General features: G+C 40.2%; 3 protein-coding genes across 4 annotated transcripts; 1 reads left to right on the top strand and 2 right to left on the bottom strand.

Moving 5' to 3' along the window:
• Window positions 1-921: 921 nt before the first annotated feature.
• On the top strand, window positions 922-3,211 carry LOC126786255 (E3 ubiquitin-protein ligase SIRP1-like). Its single transcript, XM_050512025.1, has 2 exons — window positions 922-1,094; window positions 1,742-3,211. Exon 2 carries the CDS (start codon window positions 1,768-1,770, stop codon window positions 2,953-2,955), a length of 1,188 nt encoding a protein of 395 aa, XP_050367982.1. The 5' UTR covers window positions 922-1,094; window positions 1,742-1,767; the 3' UTR covers window positions 2,956-3,211.
• A 677-nt stretch (window positions 3,212-3,888) lies between these two features.
• Window positions 3,889-6,481, bottom strand: LOC126787671 (pyruvate kinase, cytosolic isozyme). Its single transcript, XM_050513560.1, has 3 exons — window positions 6,183-6,481; window positions 5,274-5,735; window positions 3,889-4,923 (listed from the first exon to the last, which is right to left on the bottom strand). The coding sequence occupies exons 1-3, from the start codon at window positions 6,393-6,395 to the stop codon at window positions 4,111-4,113; spliced, it is 1,488 nt and encodes a 495-aa protein (XP_050369517.1). The 5' UTR covers window positions 6,396-6,481; the 3' UTR covers window positions 3,889-4,110.
• Window positions 6,482-7,469: 988 nt separating this feature from the next.
• LOC126785712 (glucosidase 2 subunit beta) lies at window positions 7,470-13,101 on the bottom strand. Of its 2 annotated transcripts, XM_050511337.1 has the most exons (17): window positions 12,872-13,100; window positions 12,666-12,785; window positions 12,271-12,366; window positions 11,925-12,164; window positions 11,432-11,652; window positions 10,998-11,090; window positions 10,798-10,878; window positions 9,855-10,179; window positions 9,654-9,755; window positions 9,462-9,563; window positions 9,293-9,350; window positions 9,125-9,193; window positions 8,417-8,504; window positions 8,114-8,175; window positions 7,955-8,006; window positions 7,781-7,868; window positions 7,470-7,698 (listed from the first exon to the last, which is right to left on the bottom strand). In XM_050511337.1, exons 1-16 carry the CDS (start codon window positions 12,978-12,980, stop codon window positions 7,806-7,808), a joined length of 1,881 nt encoding a protein of 626 aa, XP_050367294.1. In that variant the 5' UTR covers window positions 12,981-13,100; the 3' UTR covers window positions 7,470-7,698; window positions 7,781-7,805. The 2 variants fall into 2 exon arrangements, 1 of the variants encoding a protein (XP_050367294.1); XR_007671118.1 differs by lacking the exons at window positions 7,470-7,698; window positions 7,781-7,868; window positions 7,955-8,006 and having other exon boundaries at window positions 8,115-8,175; window positions 9,125-9,195; window positions 9,294-9,350; window positions 12,872-13,101.
• Window positions 13,102-18,495: the final 5,394 nt, after the last annotated feature.

The following is an 18,495-nucleotide window of genomic DNA, read 5'->3' as shown; positions in this document are numbered from 1 at the left end:
TGGATATCTGAACTCTACGTCCCTTTAAGCGTTTGAAAAATGGTGGAGATATCCCTATTGAATTGCAAGCTCTTAGAATGTAGAAGCTCGATTCCTTTGTTTAAACCCTTAAGATCATCAACCGTGGCATGATTTATGCTGATATCCTGAAAAATCCCAACAATGGGTTCAAGCAAAACGATGAGTGAAGATTTTGAGTTCACTGATGATGATTGTTCACTCTCAACTCTCAAGGCAAGCATAGCCTGGACGTGCCTTTTTCTGATAAGATTCAAATAAGTTGGACTTGGATTAGATACCTCCAATTGAGGTTCGTATGCTTTTGCAGAAGTTGAGGGAGTTGCTCACTAGGTTGTTTATGCATGCAGCCATGCAGGCATATCTCTAATTCGTTTTGAGTGTCGTTGCCTTGGCTACTCTATAGGTGTCCAAACAAACAAAAAAACACATGTGATGTGTTAATAACAATTTCTTATTTAAGATATTGATTTACCAAAAGTTTTTCGATGCTCATAGTATTTGATAATATTCAGCCGTTAGATTTGATATTTTAATAACAGTAAATCGATATTACCAATATGCCATAATATCGATATTTTAATTTAAGATGTTACCCTATTTTATTAGATACATCGTACGTAAATATAGCAAAAGGGAAAATGATATATGCAGATGTGGCAGCCGCATCAAGTTTGTGGTGTAAGGACAAATTAATCATGTAGATGAAAATGACCTAAAATTGGTATTAATCCTAAAATGAACAGCCGAATGGGGATTAGCTTTAGTTTAAGAAACGTATGGGTGAGAGACTGCCACGTCATCACCAGACGACGCGTTTGGAAAAGAAAAAGGAATACAACCCCTACGAAAATATGGAACCAGTAGTAAACTGTAATTAAAAAAAAAAAAAAGGCCGCAACTTGGCTCAGGAAATGGGATAGAGACGAGAGAGAGGGGGGGGAAGAAGAAGAAGAAGAGTTTGGTGGATTCTTCTTCTCTCTGGAACAAGAAAAACCAAAACCACGACTTGATTGAAATTTTATTTTTTTCAAAAATCCAGAGGTTTTGGTTTGATCGCCTTCTTGCTTGGCGGGGTACAGTTCTGAATTCCTCCCTCCTTGAGTTTCAACTCTGTGGACTAGTAGTTTATGTTGTTGCATGTTCATACTCTCTCCTGGGTAGCTCTTGCTTTGCTTTGCGTGTTATAGATATGATGTTCTTGAATTGTAAACTTATTTATGGTTGGTATTTATTACTTTGTTGGTAAATGAAATGAAAGCGATGCCGCTTCTAGATCCTTCTCCTCTCTTCATTTTTCAACTTTTCTCATCCAATTTCATAAAACCATCATTCCTCTCTGGTCCGATTTGATTTCCCAAGCTCGGTGTTTGGTAAGAATCAATCTTCAATTCTCAGTCCTCTCTTTTTTTTTCTCTTTTTTTTCTTGTACGATGTTGGCCGATCTCACAGCATAATTTGAAGAGCGAACCTTGAGAAGGCAAAGAACCGCAACTTGTTTTTCTTTACCACAATGGACTCTTATGCATAGTTTGACTTTTTTTAGTTGTTGTAATCTCACCCAGTCAGCTCTGTCTGATCTCCATCTGATCATCTTGTTGGAATTGTTCGCTAGAATTGGATTTTGTTGTGTTGGTGTGTATCTGTAAATCCCCATGCTATTACCTTGCTCAATTTCGCCATATTTGTGTTTGTTTTTGACTTTGTTATTGTTTCCCGACAGTGACCAACATAATTAATCAAGGAGAAATGGAGGAAACAATGGCAGCTAGGTATTGGTGCTACAGGTGTTCTCAAATGGTGAACCCCGTCATGGGAGCAGATATGAAATGCCCTTTGTGTCAATGCGGATTCATTGAGGAAATTGATGGCACCACAAGGGACAGTCATGAAGCTGATTCTGAATTCGGATCTGATCGTCCTCTCTCCCTCTGGGCTCCAATCTTGATGGGGATGATGAACAATCCCCGCCGCAGTAGACGACGCAGATTGAGGCGACTAGACTTTGATGAGGATGAGGATGATGATAATGACAATGACAATGATGATGCCCTTGGCGGAGACACTGAACTCGACAGAGAACTTGAATCTATCATCCGAAGGAGAAGGAGAAGCTCATCCACCATTCTTCAACTGCTTCGAGGCATTCGAGCAGCTGGCTTGGCATCTGAATCAGATAATTCTGAGAGTGATAGGGACAGAGAGAGGGAAAGGGAAAGGGAAAGGGAACGCCTGATTCTTATCAATCCTTTCAATCAAACCATCATCCTTCATGGTTCTTATGATTCAAGTCAGGGTCAAAACAACAATCACACTCCTATAGGTTCCTTGGGTGATTATTTCATTGGGCCTGGTCTGGACTTATTGCTGCAACATTTGGCAGAGAATGATCCTAATAGATATGGAACTCCGCCGGCACAAAAGGAGGCAGTGGAAGCTCTCCCCACTGTGACAATTAAGGAGAATTTGCAGTGTTCTGTGTGCTTGGATGATTTGGAGATTGGGGTTGAGGCAAAAGAAATGCCATGCAAACATAAATTTCATGGGAAGTGTATTCTGCCATGGCTGGAGCTTCATAGTTCCTGCCCAGTTTGCAGGTTTCAGTTGCCTGCTGACGAAGTCAAACACGATGACGATAATTCTAGGAACAGCAGTAACCAGAGGGGTAATGAGAACATCGGGGGTGAAGAGGAAGAGGGAGAGGGAGAGGGAGAGGGAGAGGGAGAGGGAGAGGGAGAGGGAGAGGGAGATGGGGATGGGGATAGAATCGGGAATGGGAGAAACGGAAGTGGCAGAAGGTTTCAAATGCCTTGGCCTTTCAATCTGTTTTCGTCCACAGAATCTCAATCTAGTGGCAGCGGGGGTAATTCTTCCTTATCGGCAAATGCAACTGGAAGTGGGAGCAGGAGTGCTTCATCTCAGACTGATGACCATTAAATTGTAGTAGGCTTCCACCAGTTCCTCCTATTATCACCGTTATACATATTGTGTTCTTGTTCATGATGTGGATTCAAATCTCCAATGGTCTTCTGCGCGGCTGCCTGTGTACATAGTATCTTACTTGAATGTCAAACAAACGAGGTCTTTTGTAGATGTCACGGCCTCATGGAACAATTTCTTCTGTTGCTATTTTTCCTTGATTTTCTGTAGTAAATTCATGTGCATTTGCTATACCAATTCATGCTTTCCTCTACTGCTGTAAATCATTAAGGTTCGGCATAGTTGAGAATGGTATTGGATTCTTTAACTTTGGGAGTGGGGACGGTAATAATAGGATGGAGCCAATGATCCAACTCGGGTCCCTGTCTCATTATAGTTTATAAATACAGATAGGCGTTGAAGATAAGCTCCCTCCTAGTTTTGCTTGTGGCATCTGACTCATAGCTTCTCGAATGAGCTTGTAAACCTCAGTGCCACGTTCAAGCTTTGACAAAAGACGGTGGGTTCTGCTTGAATAATGTATATAGATCCCGGGGGACTATTAGTCTATTACCGTGGCGAATATTTATATTATTAGATTTAAAATGCAAGCACATATTATTGCTTCAATTATACGCCAAGGATGTCATGTGAACTGTCTGCTCTGCTCTTCTCTAGTTTAGCGGATCTCGAATTCTAGACGACGTGAAAATGAATCAAGCTGCTGCTCAAACATGAAACACGAGATGTGATCGAATAGCTTACGGAATACAGAGGCATTCCGTGTTATTAAACCCTAGCGTCTCTTTGCCTGTGTGTTATCTCCTATTCTAGTGTTACTGAGGAATCATACAGAATCAACAATAATATATACGATATTCAAAGGATGAAAATCATATTCTCCTTTCAGAGCAAAGTAGAGCAATGATCCCACACAGGCCAAAGCAAAAATATAGCAAATGATCCTAATAGTATTGAATTAAGTTCCACGTCGCACTGAGCAATAATATATCTGATATGAAAGCCACCGTCTCATCACAAGAGAAGGGTGGCCGTTGATGTTTTTGCATCCAAAATCACATTAAAAACCAGGCAAAAATTATAAGCATTGTGTCATCAGTTCTTTCAGCGGAGGCCCAAAAGGATAGAACAAATTGATGATCTAAACCAAACTCACTTCACAGTCAAGATCTTGATCACAGATGCATTTCCATCACGGTGCAGAGCCACAACAGCATCACCATTCTTGCAGAGTCCCTTTGCCTTACCGTGTTGAATGGCAAACTCCAGAGCTTCTTCAGTTGTTTCAGCATGAGAGGCCCTAGAAGATCCTGCACTTAAGACTGGAACCAAGCCACGGAAAATCAGACTATGCCTTGCTGGAGATTCATCACTGCATGACCAGTCAAACGAGTCGGTCTTAATCTCAGGGACAACTACGGACAGTATAGGCATGCCAGGCCTGTACTTAGCCACTAGCTTTGCAGTACTTCCTCCTCTAGTTAGGACCAATATGAGAGCTGCTTTGGATGAGTTGGCTGTTTTAACAGCAGACGAAGCCAGGCTCTCTAATGGGCTCATGGGCACCGGGGAGTGATCCATAATCCTTTTAAAGACATCTCCATAGTGAAGGGTGCTTTCTGCTTCAAGGCATATTTTTGCCATGGTTCTGACTGCAAGTTCAGGATAAGCTCCAGCAGCAGTCTCACCACTCAACATCACACAGTCAGTGCCATCTAGAACCGCATTTGCAACATCAGTGGCTTCAGCCCTAGTTGGACGGGGAGACTTGATCATTGATTCCAACATCTGTGTTGCTGTGACAACAGGTTTCCCTTGGATGTTGCACTTATAGATCATCACTTTCTGAGCCAAAAATATCTTTTCAATTGGAATTTCCATTCCAAGATCACCTCGAGCCACCATGAATGCATCAGAATTTGCAAGGATATCATCAAAGTTTGCCACTCCTTCCTGATTCTCCACCTATCAAAAAAATAATTGAAATTTAAGAGCAAGCAAAGAAAACAGGTGAATATCACCTGTTTATATCCATATAAGCAAGTAGTTCCATTGCAGACAATCCCTTAGCTTTTAGTGATCATCTCAAACAAAATCCAAGAAATTATATATGACCAATAATTGGATCCATGCTAGGCAATCTCCACTCTCAGATGAGCCAATTTAGAGTGCATTGCATACTAAAACCAACTAACAAACAAGAACATAGTTCCATTTGCACTATATAACTAAATAAGGTAAGAAAAACATGTAATTTAGATATTTACATTGGTATAGTATTTAAATCCACAACTGTTTCATGGAAATGAACCAACCTTTGACATGAGAAGGATGTTCTTAGCATGCTTTCCAAGGAGCTTGCGAACCTCCACTAGGTCTGAACCCTTGCGAACAAAAGACAGAGCAATCATGTCAATCTTGTTTGGAACTCCCCACTTGAGAATATCTTCCTTGTCTTTTTCTGTAAGAGTGGGGAGATCCACAATGACTCCCGGAAGATTAACATTCTTCCTCTCACCAAGCATGGCAGAGTTCTCACACCGGCATCTGACGAGGCCCTTTTCTCTGTCACAAGATAAAGCCAAAAAGGAGATGGTACCATCAGCACACAGTATCATACTTCCTGGCTTGACATCATGAGCCAACTTTTTGTAGCTCATGCAAATCATATTTTCATCACCCTTGATGCTGTAGTCAGTGGATATGGTGATTTCTTGACCCAGTTTAAGCTGGATGGGTTTAGCATCCTTGAGAAATCCAGTTCGAATCTCGGGACCCTGTGTCAATGCATAAGAAATGAACAATCAGAATATTCCAACATCCTACATACTTTTTTCTGCCATCATTAACAAAATGAACAATACATGCGAAATATGTTTAGCAATTGTCAAAGGTATTATCCTATTGAACACAGACCTAAGCAGAGGCAAGTGTCATCACTCACAATCTGTACAATACAAGTTGAGTCAGAGTTCGAAAACGCTAGCAAGGAAGAAATGCACAGATAGACGCTAGTATAGATTTCCAATCAACCACATCATAATATAATCAGTTCAGTTGATCACACAGTAGAGTCAAATTTCAAGGCACCGAAACCTAATATAGCCTTGCCAATATTTTCTTTAGTTATGAAGAATTGGAATGAACACAAATTCAAAGCAAACAGTAAATTAAATTAGGGGCAAAAGCAAGCAAGAAAACAAAATACAGAGAAAGAAAGGGACCTTGGTATCGAGCATAACGGCGCAAAGAATTCCGGTGGATTCCATGGCGGCGCGGAGATTGTTGAGAGTCTCCTGATGGTACTCGTGGGAGCCATGGGAGAAGTTGAAGCGGGCAACGTTCATGCCGGCCCGGAGAAGCTTCTCGACCATGGGCACCGACCTAGATGCAGGTCCGAGGGTGCACACGATCTTCGTCTTGGGCTTCTGATCCATCCTTCTTCTTCTTCTTCTTCTTCTTCTTCTTCTTCTTCTTCCTGGTTGGGTTGCCCTGATGTCTTGTGATGTGCTTGTGTTTGTCCGAGAAAGGAAGGAATGCGATGTGCGAATATTAAAGGGTGCGTGCGTGGGTGGAGATGAGCGACCGAGAAACTCTCTCCCTCTTTCATTTTTATTATTTAATTAATTCATTAATTTACTGCTTATTAACTTATTATTGTGTCACACAGCACTTACCTAACAAAAAAAAAGAGCATGAGTAGTACTAGGAAGTGGTAACCTTTTGCCCTCTTTCCCCTATTAAAAAGAAAAGACAAAAAAAAAAAGAGCATATTCTGATTATTTTTGCTGCTTGAGAAACAAGGTAGCTTGCTTAAGCATGATTTTATTTTTAAAATGCTCTCTGCTTTCCTGGTCAATTACGTAGTCTGTTATACCAGTACTCGGCGTAGAAGCCAAATGACTAATAGGCTTCCTGAAGCCTTTGGTCAACAATGGCCTATTCGCCACATGCCCACACCTAATTCGACACGCACCAACCCCCCGCCCCTTTCTCTATTGTCTCTTTGATTTCCCAAACATTTATTTACCCACTGAGGGGTGAGGTGAGGTGGCAAATTAACCCACAACTGTATAAAGTTTTTTTTTTTTACAACACACAACTGTATAAAGTTGACACAAGAAAATACTGTGGGCTGATTCCCGTGTGTTTGAGTTTCAACTTTCAATAAGTAGGAAATCATTGGGATTTGACACCACATCCCACAGAGCACAAGACCCTTGCTTGCTTGCGCTCTGTCTACCACTTTTCACATTGCACTTTTTGGACTTGAAACCCGCAATTGACTCAGATCTATGGGACTTGCAATTCCAAGGGGGCTAGCTACAGACCTCCTATTAGGGGGCATAGAGCCAACAGAAACCAAGTAAACAAGAGGAAGGAAGCCAATGGGTTTTTATGGTACCTCCCATTACCGTGTTCCCATTGTCCCAACTTCGTTATTAGCACAGCCCCTTTTATTCCTATTGTCAACATTTTTATGGTCCACCTTTCCTTTTCCACCTAAAAAATCAGTGTCCTCGTAACAATATTTAGAAACTACATTACAAGTTACAGCCATATCATATCTCAAATTACTAGTCTAATTGCTCATTTCAAAAATGTATCAGAGGATCAATCTTTAAATGTCAGCTGTTGCCATCAACTAGACTTTATATTTTTGAGCTCCCCACCATTCTGTTTGACGCTATTAAACTCCAGAGGGGACAGTTGAAGCTTCCTTGGAATCCTTCACAACACCTGTCGAAAACCAGCATTGACATTTCAATTATCCTTGTACATACAACCATAAGAGTTGCTGAAAACAAAGGAGCGTTCTCACTCTCCAGAGGTTGCATCACGACAATTCAAAGTTCATCATGGCCTTGTGGTTGTTCTTTGATCAACAAGTCTAATTTATGTTGCAACTCCTGTTACATTTCAACTCATTACACAGCTGAATGAAAAAGAAGAGCACTAAATAATGCCTCCAGTCTTAATGGTTGAAGTACAGTACCTGAAGTCTTTCCTCTAAGCAGATAGCTGGAGTTGATAATAATGCCACATACCTGCCACATGAAGCAGAAAGTTAGTCCTTGTGAAACTGCTCTCGTCTGTCTTTGTATCCATTTAAGGAGGTACAAATACGAGGTACAAAGGGAGAAACAATTCTTACTCGCAGCGGCTTGGTTCATCAACATCAGCAACCTCATTTTTCAACCCACATCTAAGCCTGACCTGAAGAGTTACAAAAGACAAATCAAATCAATATCTTTTTGACGTATTTCTTATCTTCAATCCAGATCCAGTTTAACCCATGACCCACAATTGTCTTACCATTACACTTCAATAAACTCATTTGAAGTGGTCTATAGATATTTTATATGTGGCCATTCACACATTCAAGCAGAATTGATCTGAAATAAAATCTTCATAACAAAAAAAATATATTGACATGTAAAAACATGGCAATAACTACCTTCAGACTTCTATCAGGCCCATTCCAGCATTTATCACCATTTGCAAAGATCATGGCCTTATAGGAGTCCTCAAATTTGTCCCAGCTCCTATTTTCCAATAAATTATATAATTAGAAAAACTTACATGAGGAATATATAGTTAATCCACATCATTCGCATTAGTTGGTCAGAGAATGCCAGAAAAACTCAACCAATATATGTATCAACTACAAGCAAGCACTTAACCAACAAGATGCATGTTGTAAGGCATCTTCAATTGGTTAGACATAAAGTTGTGCGATAATTGCAAGCTGACTGGCTTTCTGAACTGAACATGTCGACGACAATCTAGAAACAAGATGCATGAGTGGATATATTTTCCTTAGCAAGGTGGATTTGGAGACCTAAGATGTGACCCCGATACCTGGATAGAATATCCAGTGGTGGAAGAAAAAATGAAACAGATGCTCCACCCATAAAGAGTATTCGTTCATACGGTCTTCAGTTGTTTTGATCAATCTTAGGGTTACTCAATCCAAGACAGTCAAGACTTGTTCTAATTTTGAACCCAGTCACCAACCTCTTGACAGAAAATTCCTATCGGATCCATAGGATCATGTTATGTGCACAAACATGGACTTAGTTCAGCCCATGATACTACCTTATTCTACCCAAGTCTTATTCACTCCTCTTCTTTTTCGTGATACATGATAAAAGTATATACATACCCTAGGCGAGTTGTAGAGTGCCCCTCCACCTGGGAAGCTTGCTTATATGGGCACACTTTGTAGACATACCTGCACAACGAATTGAGTACCCACATGTCAGATACATCACACTTGAAAGTTACAATATAATCATTTATGAGCTTATAAAGCAAAACTAAAGTTCGTAACTTATTCTGCTTGCTTTCAAAACAACGACCATAGAATGAATAGAACTCCTTATCTGGTCCTGTAAGAAAAAATATGAGTCAGCTCATGATAGCAACAAATTAACCCCCTAACTATGCTTTTGAAAAAATACATATACAGCTCCAGAATGAGCAGCGGATGTTATACTTACCAAAATCATGTTTTAGCTTTTGTGTCAAACTTGATATTCTTGCCTCTATCTTGGACAACTTGGCACTGGATTCATCAAACTCCTTCCGTATAGTAGCCGCTTCTAAACAGCATATAAACACCAAGAGATGAGCCTTTGCATGCACTTATGTCCCATAATCAAGCACTTATGTAACATCAGACTTTTGATTACCTGATCGGTTCACTGGCGTCTGGAATAAATTAACAACTTGCAGAATGTTCCGCACAGTGCTTTGTATCTTCTCCAGCCAAGATGGGTTACTTGATGTTACGTCTGAAATACATTTATGTGATGGAAAATTAATAAAAGCATAGTGGCTTGCTTGAGTTGCAAATTGAAGAACAAGTCCACTACCAATAGGCAGTTCCATACCAGACAAGTCTGAATCAGTGTCTGACTCGTATTTGTATGAGGAACCGGCATCACTGTGATCCTCCACGTCAAAATCATTATCTGCCTCATTTTCTACCTCTTCATCATCATACTTATGATCATCATCATCAGTTTCTGAAGCATAGCCATCAGACTGTTCATCATGGGTCTCCTTAGGCAACTCTTCATGATCTTCATGAGAATCTTCTGTAGCGTCAACTTCCCCTGATTCCTTTGATGTATCTTCCCCAGTCCAGCGAGAAGCAACAAGGCGGCCTAACTCTTCCTTTGACAATGACTCTGTGTTTTCAGATGCATCAATTCCCTAAACATATAGAGCAAAGCAAGAAGCCATCAACTCCCAACAAGAGATACCAATGCTGATTGGGCCAGAAACACTTAGTTGATTTTAGGAAGTCAGGATCCAATAATAAAAAGTGGAAAATCTAAAAAATAATATCACAGAAATAAGACACCCTTAAATTAATTTGCTCCTCTGTCTGATGCCTGATGAATATTCAGCTGTTGTCAACTAACAGAATATACATTGTTTCCCAGTCTTCAAAAGCCCAAAAACCACCAAGTTCTTTAACAGGAAGAAGTATTTTAACTTAAGCTATCATACAACTAGTTCTCTTTGGCTTCATTTTCTCACAACTGCAGGCCAAAGTAATGCAAAGTTTAAGCAGCCCTAGACAAGATGCCTATAATCAAAATTTAGCAAGGGGTCAAACCAACAGAATACTAGTATAATGGGCATTATCTAGTCCTCTTCTAAGGAAAAAGAAAAAAGAACATCAAGTTTCTCAAAAAGTTAGTACCGTTTTAGCTTGACCACTTTCTCTTACATAAAAATATCATTGACTACTATAGGACAAGGAAAACGCCGAATGTAAGAAAGAATACATTTCAGAGCCAAACCTATAAATAAAGTGAGTCATACCTCATCATGAGGCACCTTGCTTCCGCCATCAAAGTCAGGTTCAGTTGTAGCAACAGACTCTATCTTCAGCTTTATTGCTTCCTACATTTAGGTAGAAATCACGTCGAGGTAACATGTTGTGATCGACATTAACAAAAATAGTGAAAGCTACAATGAGTAGATTTTTCTTTCTCAATATATCAAATAAAATATTTGTTTACCTGTTGTACGCCATCAACTGGTGATCCCGTATGTTCAGGAGTACTGACACTACCATCTTCAGTAGCCAAGTCATCATGTTTCTCGGCTGTATCCTATGACAAGACCATCAACGTGAGACTAGAAGAAAATCCACTATTTGCATTGTCGTTAAACTTTAATACAGTCATACACTAATTTAAAGGAATAGAATATCTGTTATAGTGTAGTAATTTGTATGCATGCTTGGTTCCAGTTGCATTCACTAGATTCAGCAAATACAAATGCACCAACATATCATGACTCCAATCAGCTTAAATAAATTTTAATGTGGCCAAGGAACAACTGTGCACCTTCAATGTAAGAAGTCAAATGCGTACGTGATTATTTGAACAATTTATAGGTGATAAATGAAGAGGATAGCAGGAATATATGTCATCTGAGTAAGTAGTTCAACCTGGTGTGAATGTGGATCGTCCAAATTCCCAACATTATCATCGTGTTGACTTTCTATAGGTTTGTCTTGAGCACTCTCTTCATTTTTTTCCTTCTTCGCTTCCTCTTCAGGTTTAGTTTTATCCTGCTTAGCTTTCTCTTCCACTTCTTTTTTCTCCTGCTCTTCCTTTTCTTTCTGTAATCGCTCCTTCTCCTCAGCCTTTTCTATTTGTTCTTTGCGCTCTACACAACAGGCAAGCCAAGAGAATGGTTATGATGTTGAATTATATATGTTTATGTACCCCAGTACCAGAAAGACAGTAAAGATACTTGGTGAATGTGTAGAGAAGGAAGGGAGAAAAATAACTTGTGAAATTAAATGGGTATACATTCATGATCATATGCTTGGCATGTTGTCAAACTCTTAAATTTCCTCAACAGAAACATTTAAGAAAACAGATCAACCAAATGAATCAGCTACAATCCTACAAATATGGGGATGGCAAGAAATACACCTCTGAGCTGTTCAACAAGTCGTTTTAGTATTTTCTGTTCACTTTGCAGCTTTGAGAGTTCTGCCTCATCTTTAGCCATGGCTAGTTGTGCTTGTTCAACTTGCTGTTTTCGTATTGTAACTCCCTCTTGGTAAGTAGCAATCTTCTTTTTGAGCTTATCTCTAGCCACTTTCCCAGCCTCCCAACATGTATTTGGGCAATGTACTTTACCATCATATTCATCACTCCCATCGCAGCAGTCTGCATATTGTAAACAGGTAAACATGCATAGCTTGCAAAATACAAGTCCAAAATGAAATACGAAATTGCAGCAAGTCCGAGATGTTGCTCTGAAGTATAGACTTACCGCAAATGCCATCATTGACTCTGGATGAAAATAGCTGGAGAGGAGCGTGACCCACATTTCGACAATAGAACTTGCCGGCTGGGCATGCGGAAGTACCTGAAAACACACGAGCAGAGATTTTCTATGAGCAGAAAAAACTCAAGCATAGACCGAGTTGGACAATCATACAAACACCATATATCATGCCATCTAAATAATAAAATCAAGCAAAACTACAAGTTAAGGTCATTCCAATGAAATGAGGTACTACTAGTACTACATTCAAAGAGGATCATCAGCTGAACTGCACACAATATTTAGGTATATTCCAAATTTAGGTGTAGATAGTTAGAAGACTGTAAGCTGTATAAACTGATGAGAACACTAAATCTGAAAAGGAAGGAAAGAGGGGATACCAGGCTCGTCGGTACCATCGGGGCAATCGCAGAAGTCATCGTTGAGCTGAGCTCTGCTGAATTGCTTGGATCCGTCTTTACATTTGATCACCTCCGACGACGACTTGTAGTATTTCTCATCTGAACAAAGTTGCAGGCGATTTCAAAATACAAAAATAATAGAATAAAATGGAACCATTCGATTTAGACAAGAGACAAAACCAAACCTTGGGGAGCGATTCCAAGAAATTGATTGCTGGGAGAAGAAGCAGCTGATCTGAAAATAGAATGTGAGAGAAGACACAAAAGGCACAGCACCGTCGGAATCAACTTCATTTTCTATCTTATTATTTCGGGAATTAGACGAGACCAGACTCTCTAATCTTTAGAGAGAGAGAGAGAGAGAGAGAAGCGTTTTGGCCTGTAAATCGACGCCGGCTTTCACCTCCCCCTTTTTGGAACGAACCAGCGCAAAGTTAACGGAGTTACTTTCTCTTTTCCTTCAACATGTTGACGGTAAAAAGGTTATACTCCCAGTATTTTCTTTTACTGTTGATGCTTGATCAATTGTGTATGTAATTGTGATTATTTTCAACTTAGACAGGCAAAATACTATTAGCCTAGGTCCAAGAGAACAACCTAAGAAAAGATAACGCCGCCTTCTTCCCTTGTCCCTGTCCGGCTACGCCCCGACGTCGGGGATGGCGTACGGCAAGTGTGGCTAGACGAGTGTCCTGTCTCGTAGGCGTACCTCAAGTCCAAGATCTCAAGTTGGGAGTTGGTGTTGATTTCTCTCTCTCATTCGATGAGCAAGGCTGTTTCGTGGTGGGGATTTGGTTCTAGCAAGAGGTTTGAGGGAAAGGAGGCCGAGGCAGCGTTGGGTGGCTATCCATGGCTGATAAACTAGGCTTGGCAAATTGTCGAAGTAGATCGGCACTTGTCTTGCTAGGCCAAGTGGATTGGTGGATGGTGTGACAATGTTTTGCTTCTGAATCTAGCACTTCTCCTTTTTGGTTGTCGGAGGGGAGTCGTGATGGATAAAGCCGCTTTCCAATTGACGCTTGCTGATGGTGAGGCAGCGGTGGCGGATTGGGGGTGGATTGATGCAGCAGATGTTTGATGTGAAATTTTAATTAAAACTCTCGAGCGCACGAATCATCGTTAGTATAGTGTGCAAGTACGAGGTCATTCCAACTAGGAATTGAGATTCGATTTAATCCTAACTTAATTGATCTAAACTAAGAACACAAAATCAATCAAGATATGATTTTTAGATTTTCAAATAACAAACGAGATAAGATAACAAATAAACAAGTTAAAACGTAGGGTATCATAATTAACCACCAACAATCATACTTATGTATCGATGCAATTAATGGATTATTTTGTCTCTCTATATGACAATTCTTGTATTTAAGTCTAGGTACGACACTTAGACCATAGTTTTCCTTAAGCGTATGATACTCTCCAATATTTCCGGGGCTCACAAAGACAATTTTCTGGAAATTCAGGATAGCAAGTACAATAGCAATCCTTGTTACTTTAAGCTCAAATTCCTTATTTTCTCCCATTTAACCTATAAAATATAAAAACTAAGTAAAATGACACATAAATGACAAGAACTTAGCATATAATCATATGTTTAAGGGTACAAATATATATATGGAATTATGAACCTATCAAGTAACATCCCAACTATCTGGCATGGAGGTCAGCAAAACCAACGCCTTAAGGTGATCTTCAAATTTGATATCCACAGTGGCAAATTGTACAACAAAATCACAAACTGCAGCTTGTTGTTTTCGCACATAGCCTCCTTTGTTCATTTTCATTGAAAACAACGTTCTTAATAAATGCACTTGTTCGACAGCACCTGACTTCTCATACGTATCTGCCAACGTGTATATTAACTCCTTGGTAGTTTTCTCATTCATCACATCTCGCCGAACCTCATTTGATAGTGATTGTCAAATAGCTCCTAAAGTTTGAGCATCAAGCTAATCCCAATCCTCTTGTTCCATGTTCTTTGGCTTAACTCTTTTCAAAGGTTTGGACACTTTCTTCATATTTAGATAGTCAATTATATGAGACATACACATAACAAAGTCATGCCCATCAAACTTGTCAACCTTCATCTCGACGTCTTCAATCCCCATCTTTCCGCTAGCTCACGGAACCTTGCTCTCCTTACCAAATGATAGGAAATTCAGGTCACCTTATGAACTCCCTACCCCAAGATCAAAACTGATTGAAGACAATAACCAATAACAATACAAGCGAACACACAAATTAACGAGGTTAAGTCAAACAGTTAACCTACGTCCTTCGGTGATCGTGGATCCACTAAACAAGAAGAAGATTACAATTGAAGAACAATTCGATTCTTCCATACTCTTAAATAATCTCTCTTTTCTTACAATCTAAATTTTCACAGTAAATAACTCTTTAAATCACTCAAACTCTCAATGCTTAAGCTCTAGATATTTAAACTCTCAATTGATCACACCTAAAACATGTTCAAGGTGAAGTACCTTTGGTAATATGTAACTATGTAAGTCTTATTTAATTATGCTAGAAATTGATTGGAGTGAAAGAAAGATGTTGTGGCTTCTAGAATAATAGAGTTTACTACTCCCCAGTAGGATTGATAAAAAAAATACTAGAGAAGTCGTCCAGTCCCGGAGCTTTGAGAGCTCCTAGACCAAAGCAAGCAAGCCTAATTTCCTCTAGCGCGACTAGAGCTAGCAACTGCTCGATCATAGCTGTTGTAACAATCGGATCCACATCATGAAGAATATTTGCAAATTCTTTGCCATTGGAGGAAGAGAAGAGCAACTGATAACATGTGAGAAAAGTATCTGCAATATCATGATCATTATCCAACCAATTTCTGTATTGATCTCGGAGTCGAAGGATACAATTTCGTTATTTCCGTTGAGAGCATGTTTGATGGAAGAATTTGGTATTATTATTCTCGAGCCATGACACACGGGAACGCTAGTGCCAAAATTGTTCCTCAAGAGTCCATAAACCTTCAATCTCATGTGTAATACTTTGAATTTGTAATCTTGCATCAAGGGCAGAACTATTATGGATATGGTTGATGCGGGTGAGGAGTTGATCAACTTTCCTGTCAGAGTTAAGGAACAGTTTTCAATGCGCAAGCTAACAAAAACTTATGACATGACGGCATTTCCAAAGAATGAGAAGCTTGTATCCAGGCTTTGGATATAACTTGTTCACAAGCAGAAGTAGAGGTCCAAATATGCTCAAACCTAAACAATTTGGGAGAAGGAGTCCCTATAGGCCAAGAATAAAACATAATGGGTATGTGATCAAAGCCTACAATTGGTAAGTTAAAAACCTGAGCGTGAGACAAAGCTTGTGTAAGACAGTCATTTGCCATGTATTTGTCTAAATGTTCATTAATAGTAACAACTCCATTACATGTCCTAAACCAGGTGAAACAAGGCCCTTGATAACACAAGTCTTGAAGCATAGCATGATTCAAGAAGTTGTGGAAAAGATCTAGTATCCAATTATGAGGTTTGCAATTAACCACCCCAATGTTCATCAATCCACAATAATTCATTGAAATCACCTAGAACTAACTAAGGTACAAATTGAGCAGAAAGCACACGGCATAAGTAACACCAAAAGGCCTTCTTATTACATTCATAAGATTCGTCGTAAACCACACCGGAAATCCTCATTAACAAAGTACATTTGTATCAAGTACAAACTGAGACTTGTAGAGTACATACACTTGAACATAGGATTTCCAAAAAATGGCTAGGCCGCAAGTACTAGTAATTATAGGATTAAACAAAACATAGTTAACAAACTTAAGTTGGTGCATCCAAGAAGAAATCACCTTCTCATGCTGATGAGTCTCCGTAAGAAAAATGATTTTAGGGTCATACATTCTCCTAAGTCGGCGGAGAAATTTGGCTATCAAGAAAGACCCAAGGCCTTGACAGTTATAGGACACTATCCTCATTCATGGCCCGTAGCTGCTTTAGGACAGCTACCGATGCCTTGAGAAACCATAACAGAACCATGCATCGCAAAAGCATTAACAGACACATAACCAGTGCTACTCGAATCAACAGTGAAATGAACCAAAGAGTCAGAACCTTAAGAAGAAGAAACCAAAAGACTAGAGATCCCCACAGATTGAGAATATGATACCTCAACCAGCGTCAAAGGCACACGAGCTTCATAGACAAAAGGATTCACTGATCCAATCGGTGCCTTACGCATACAACCTCTATGACCTGTGTCTCTACTTACAGCAGTCGATAAACCTTTTACCCTCTTAGGTTTTGGAGTTACTGATTTGGGGATATGAGTATGAGGGTTAGGATCGAACTCTTCTAATCTTTCGAGCTTTTTGAGATTTCGATCATTCTCATCAAGTGCTTCTTGCAGACGCTTTCGAACCCGAAGATGCTGGAATTGTGAAGCCAGTGAAGCTAGTGATCCCAAAAGTGGGATTGAGTGAGATTCATTCCCAAATAGCTTGGTAAATAACTTATTAGTGTTGTTGGAGACGTCCTCTAAGATGGGAATTGGGACTGAATAGTTATGGTTGGGGCTAGATGGAATTGTGAGAAACGCATTCTGCATATCTAGAGAGGTAAAAGGCAAATATTGGGTTGAGCCATGAAGGAAAGAAATAGGGTCAGTTACAGTAGAGTTGAACAACATAACATGATGGGCTTGAACCGACTGAACTATTTCTGGGTCCAGCATGAATTGACTAGGGTTTGTGGATACTGCCACATCAGTTAATGATAGAGAGATACCCATTTGCATATCTTCCATGTCAAGGGAGGAAGTGTGATCTGGGGACTGAGGTGTCAATGGTTGCAGCCAATCATCAGCAAGTACCTTTCCTTTGTCAACATGTGGATGGGATGGCCCAACTTCATCAGCAAATGGATAAGGACAATTGGCTTCGGTGCTGACTATTATGGAATCTTGCCACCTATTTTGATGCAGGTGAGCTAGGACAAAGGCTCCTGGGACAAGAGTCGGCATCAGAACTCTAACCTCCGTGATAACAAGTCTCGCCCTCTTGGGATGCAGGTCGACCACGACTGCAGAATAGAGGGTACTGATTCACAATGAAACGAGCAGCCTCCCAAGTAGCATCATCCACATGCAGCCTTGTCCACTGGATCAACCATTGTGTGATTGTCTTACCACGTTTCTGTACAGTCTGCATATCAAGAACGCGCTTTGGAGTCCACACAAGCTCACCCCTGTCATTAAATTGAGGGATGGCCAAGGAGCGAGGCAAGTCATCACCAATCCGGCGTTTTAGCAGCGAAACATGAAAGACATGGTGGATATTGGCGCAAGAGGGGAGATCCAGCTTATATGTCATTGACCCAATTCATTCTAACAATCGGAATGGCCCGTATAATCTGGGAGCTAATTTGTGAGAGGGTCGGTTGATCAGCGAGCGTTGGCGATAAGGATGAAGCTTGAGGAAAACCCAATCGGCGACAACAAACTCTCGCTTAGTGCGGTCTTTGTTGGCAGTCTGGTTCATTTGGTTTTAGGGCATGGGCCTCATGGCCATGTGGTGCTTAAGGGTTTGTAACATCTCATCACGATTGTGCAGAGCAGTGTCAACTTTGTCGATGGAGGAAGAACCAGGTAGATATTTGGTGATGGATGGCGGTGGAGTGCAGTAAATAGCTTGAAAAGGTGACATTTTAATGGTGACGTGGTAAGAGGCATTATACCACCATTCTGCCAAGTCAATTAGACTCTTCCAGGAAAAGGGCTTATCGGCCACAAAGCATCGGAGGTAGTGCTCAAGGGAGCGATAAACGACTTC

Source organism: Argentina anserina, chromosome 3 (genome assembly GCF_933775445.1).
Source record: "Argentina anserina chromosome 3, drPotAnse1.1, whole genome shotgun sequence".
Taxonomy (NCBI): Eukaryota; Viridiplantae; Streptophyta; class Magnoliopsida; order Rosales; family Rosaceae; genus Argentina; species Argentina anserina.
The sequence above is the reverse complement of the archived record's forward strand: the minus strand, read 5'-3'. Positions and strand labels throughout refer to the sequence as shown.

Excerpts from the sequence above, each read along its gene's own strand:
- LOC126786255 (XM_050512025.1), top strand. The coding sequence starts at position 1,768 with ATGGAGGAAACAATGGCAGCTAGGTATTGGTGCTACAGGTGTTCTCAA.
- LOC126787671 (XM_050513560.1), bottom strand. The coding sequence starts at position 6,395 with ATGGATCAGAAGCCCAAGACGAAGATCGTGTGCACCCTCGGACCTGCA. Across the intron at positions 5,736-6,182 it reads CCGTTATGCTCGATACCAAG|GGTCCCGAGATTCGAACTGG; the intron begins GTCCCTTTCTTT and ends GCATTGACACAG. Across the intron at positions 4,924-5,273 it reads ACATCCTTCTCATGTCAAAG|GTGGAGAATCAGGAAGGAGT; the intron begins GTTGGTTCATTT and ends TTTTTTTGATAG.
- LOC126785712 (XM_050511337.1), bottom strand. The coding sequence starts at position 12,980 with ATGAAGTTGATTCCGACGGTGCTGTGCCTTTTGTGTCTTCTCTCACAT. Across the intron at positions 12,165-12,270 it reads AGTCAATGATGGCATTTGCG|ACTGCTGCGATGGGAGTGAT; the intron begins GTAAGTCTATAC and ends TACAATATGCAG. Across the intron at positions 9,194-9,292 it reads TTTGAAAGCAAGCAGAATAA|GTATGTCTACAAAGTGTGCC; the intron begins GTTACGAACTTT and ends TTCGTTGTGCAG.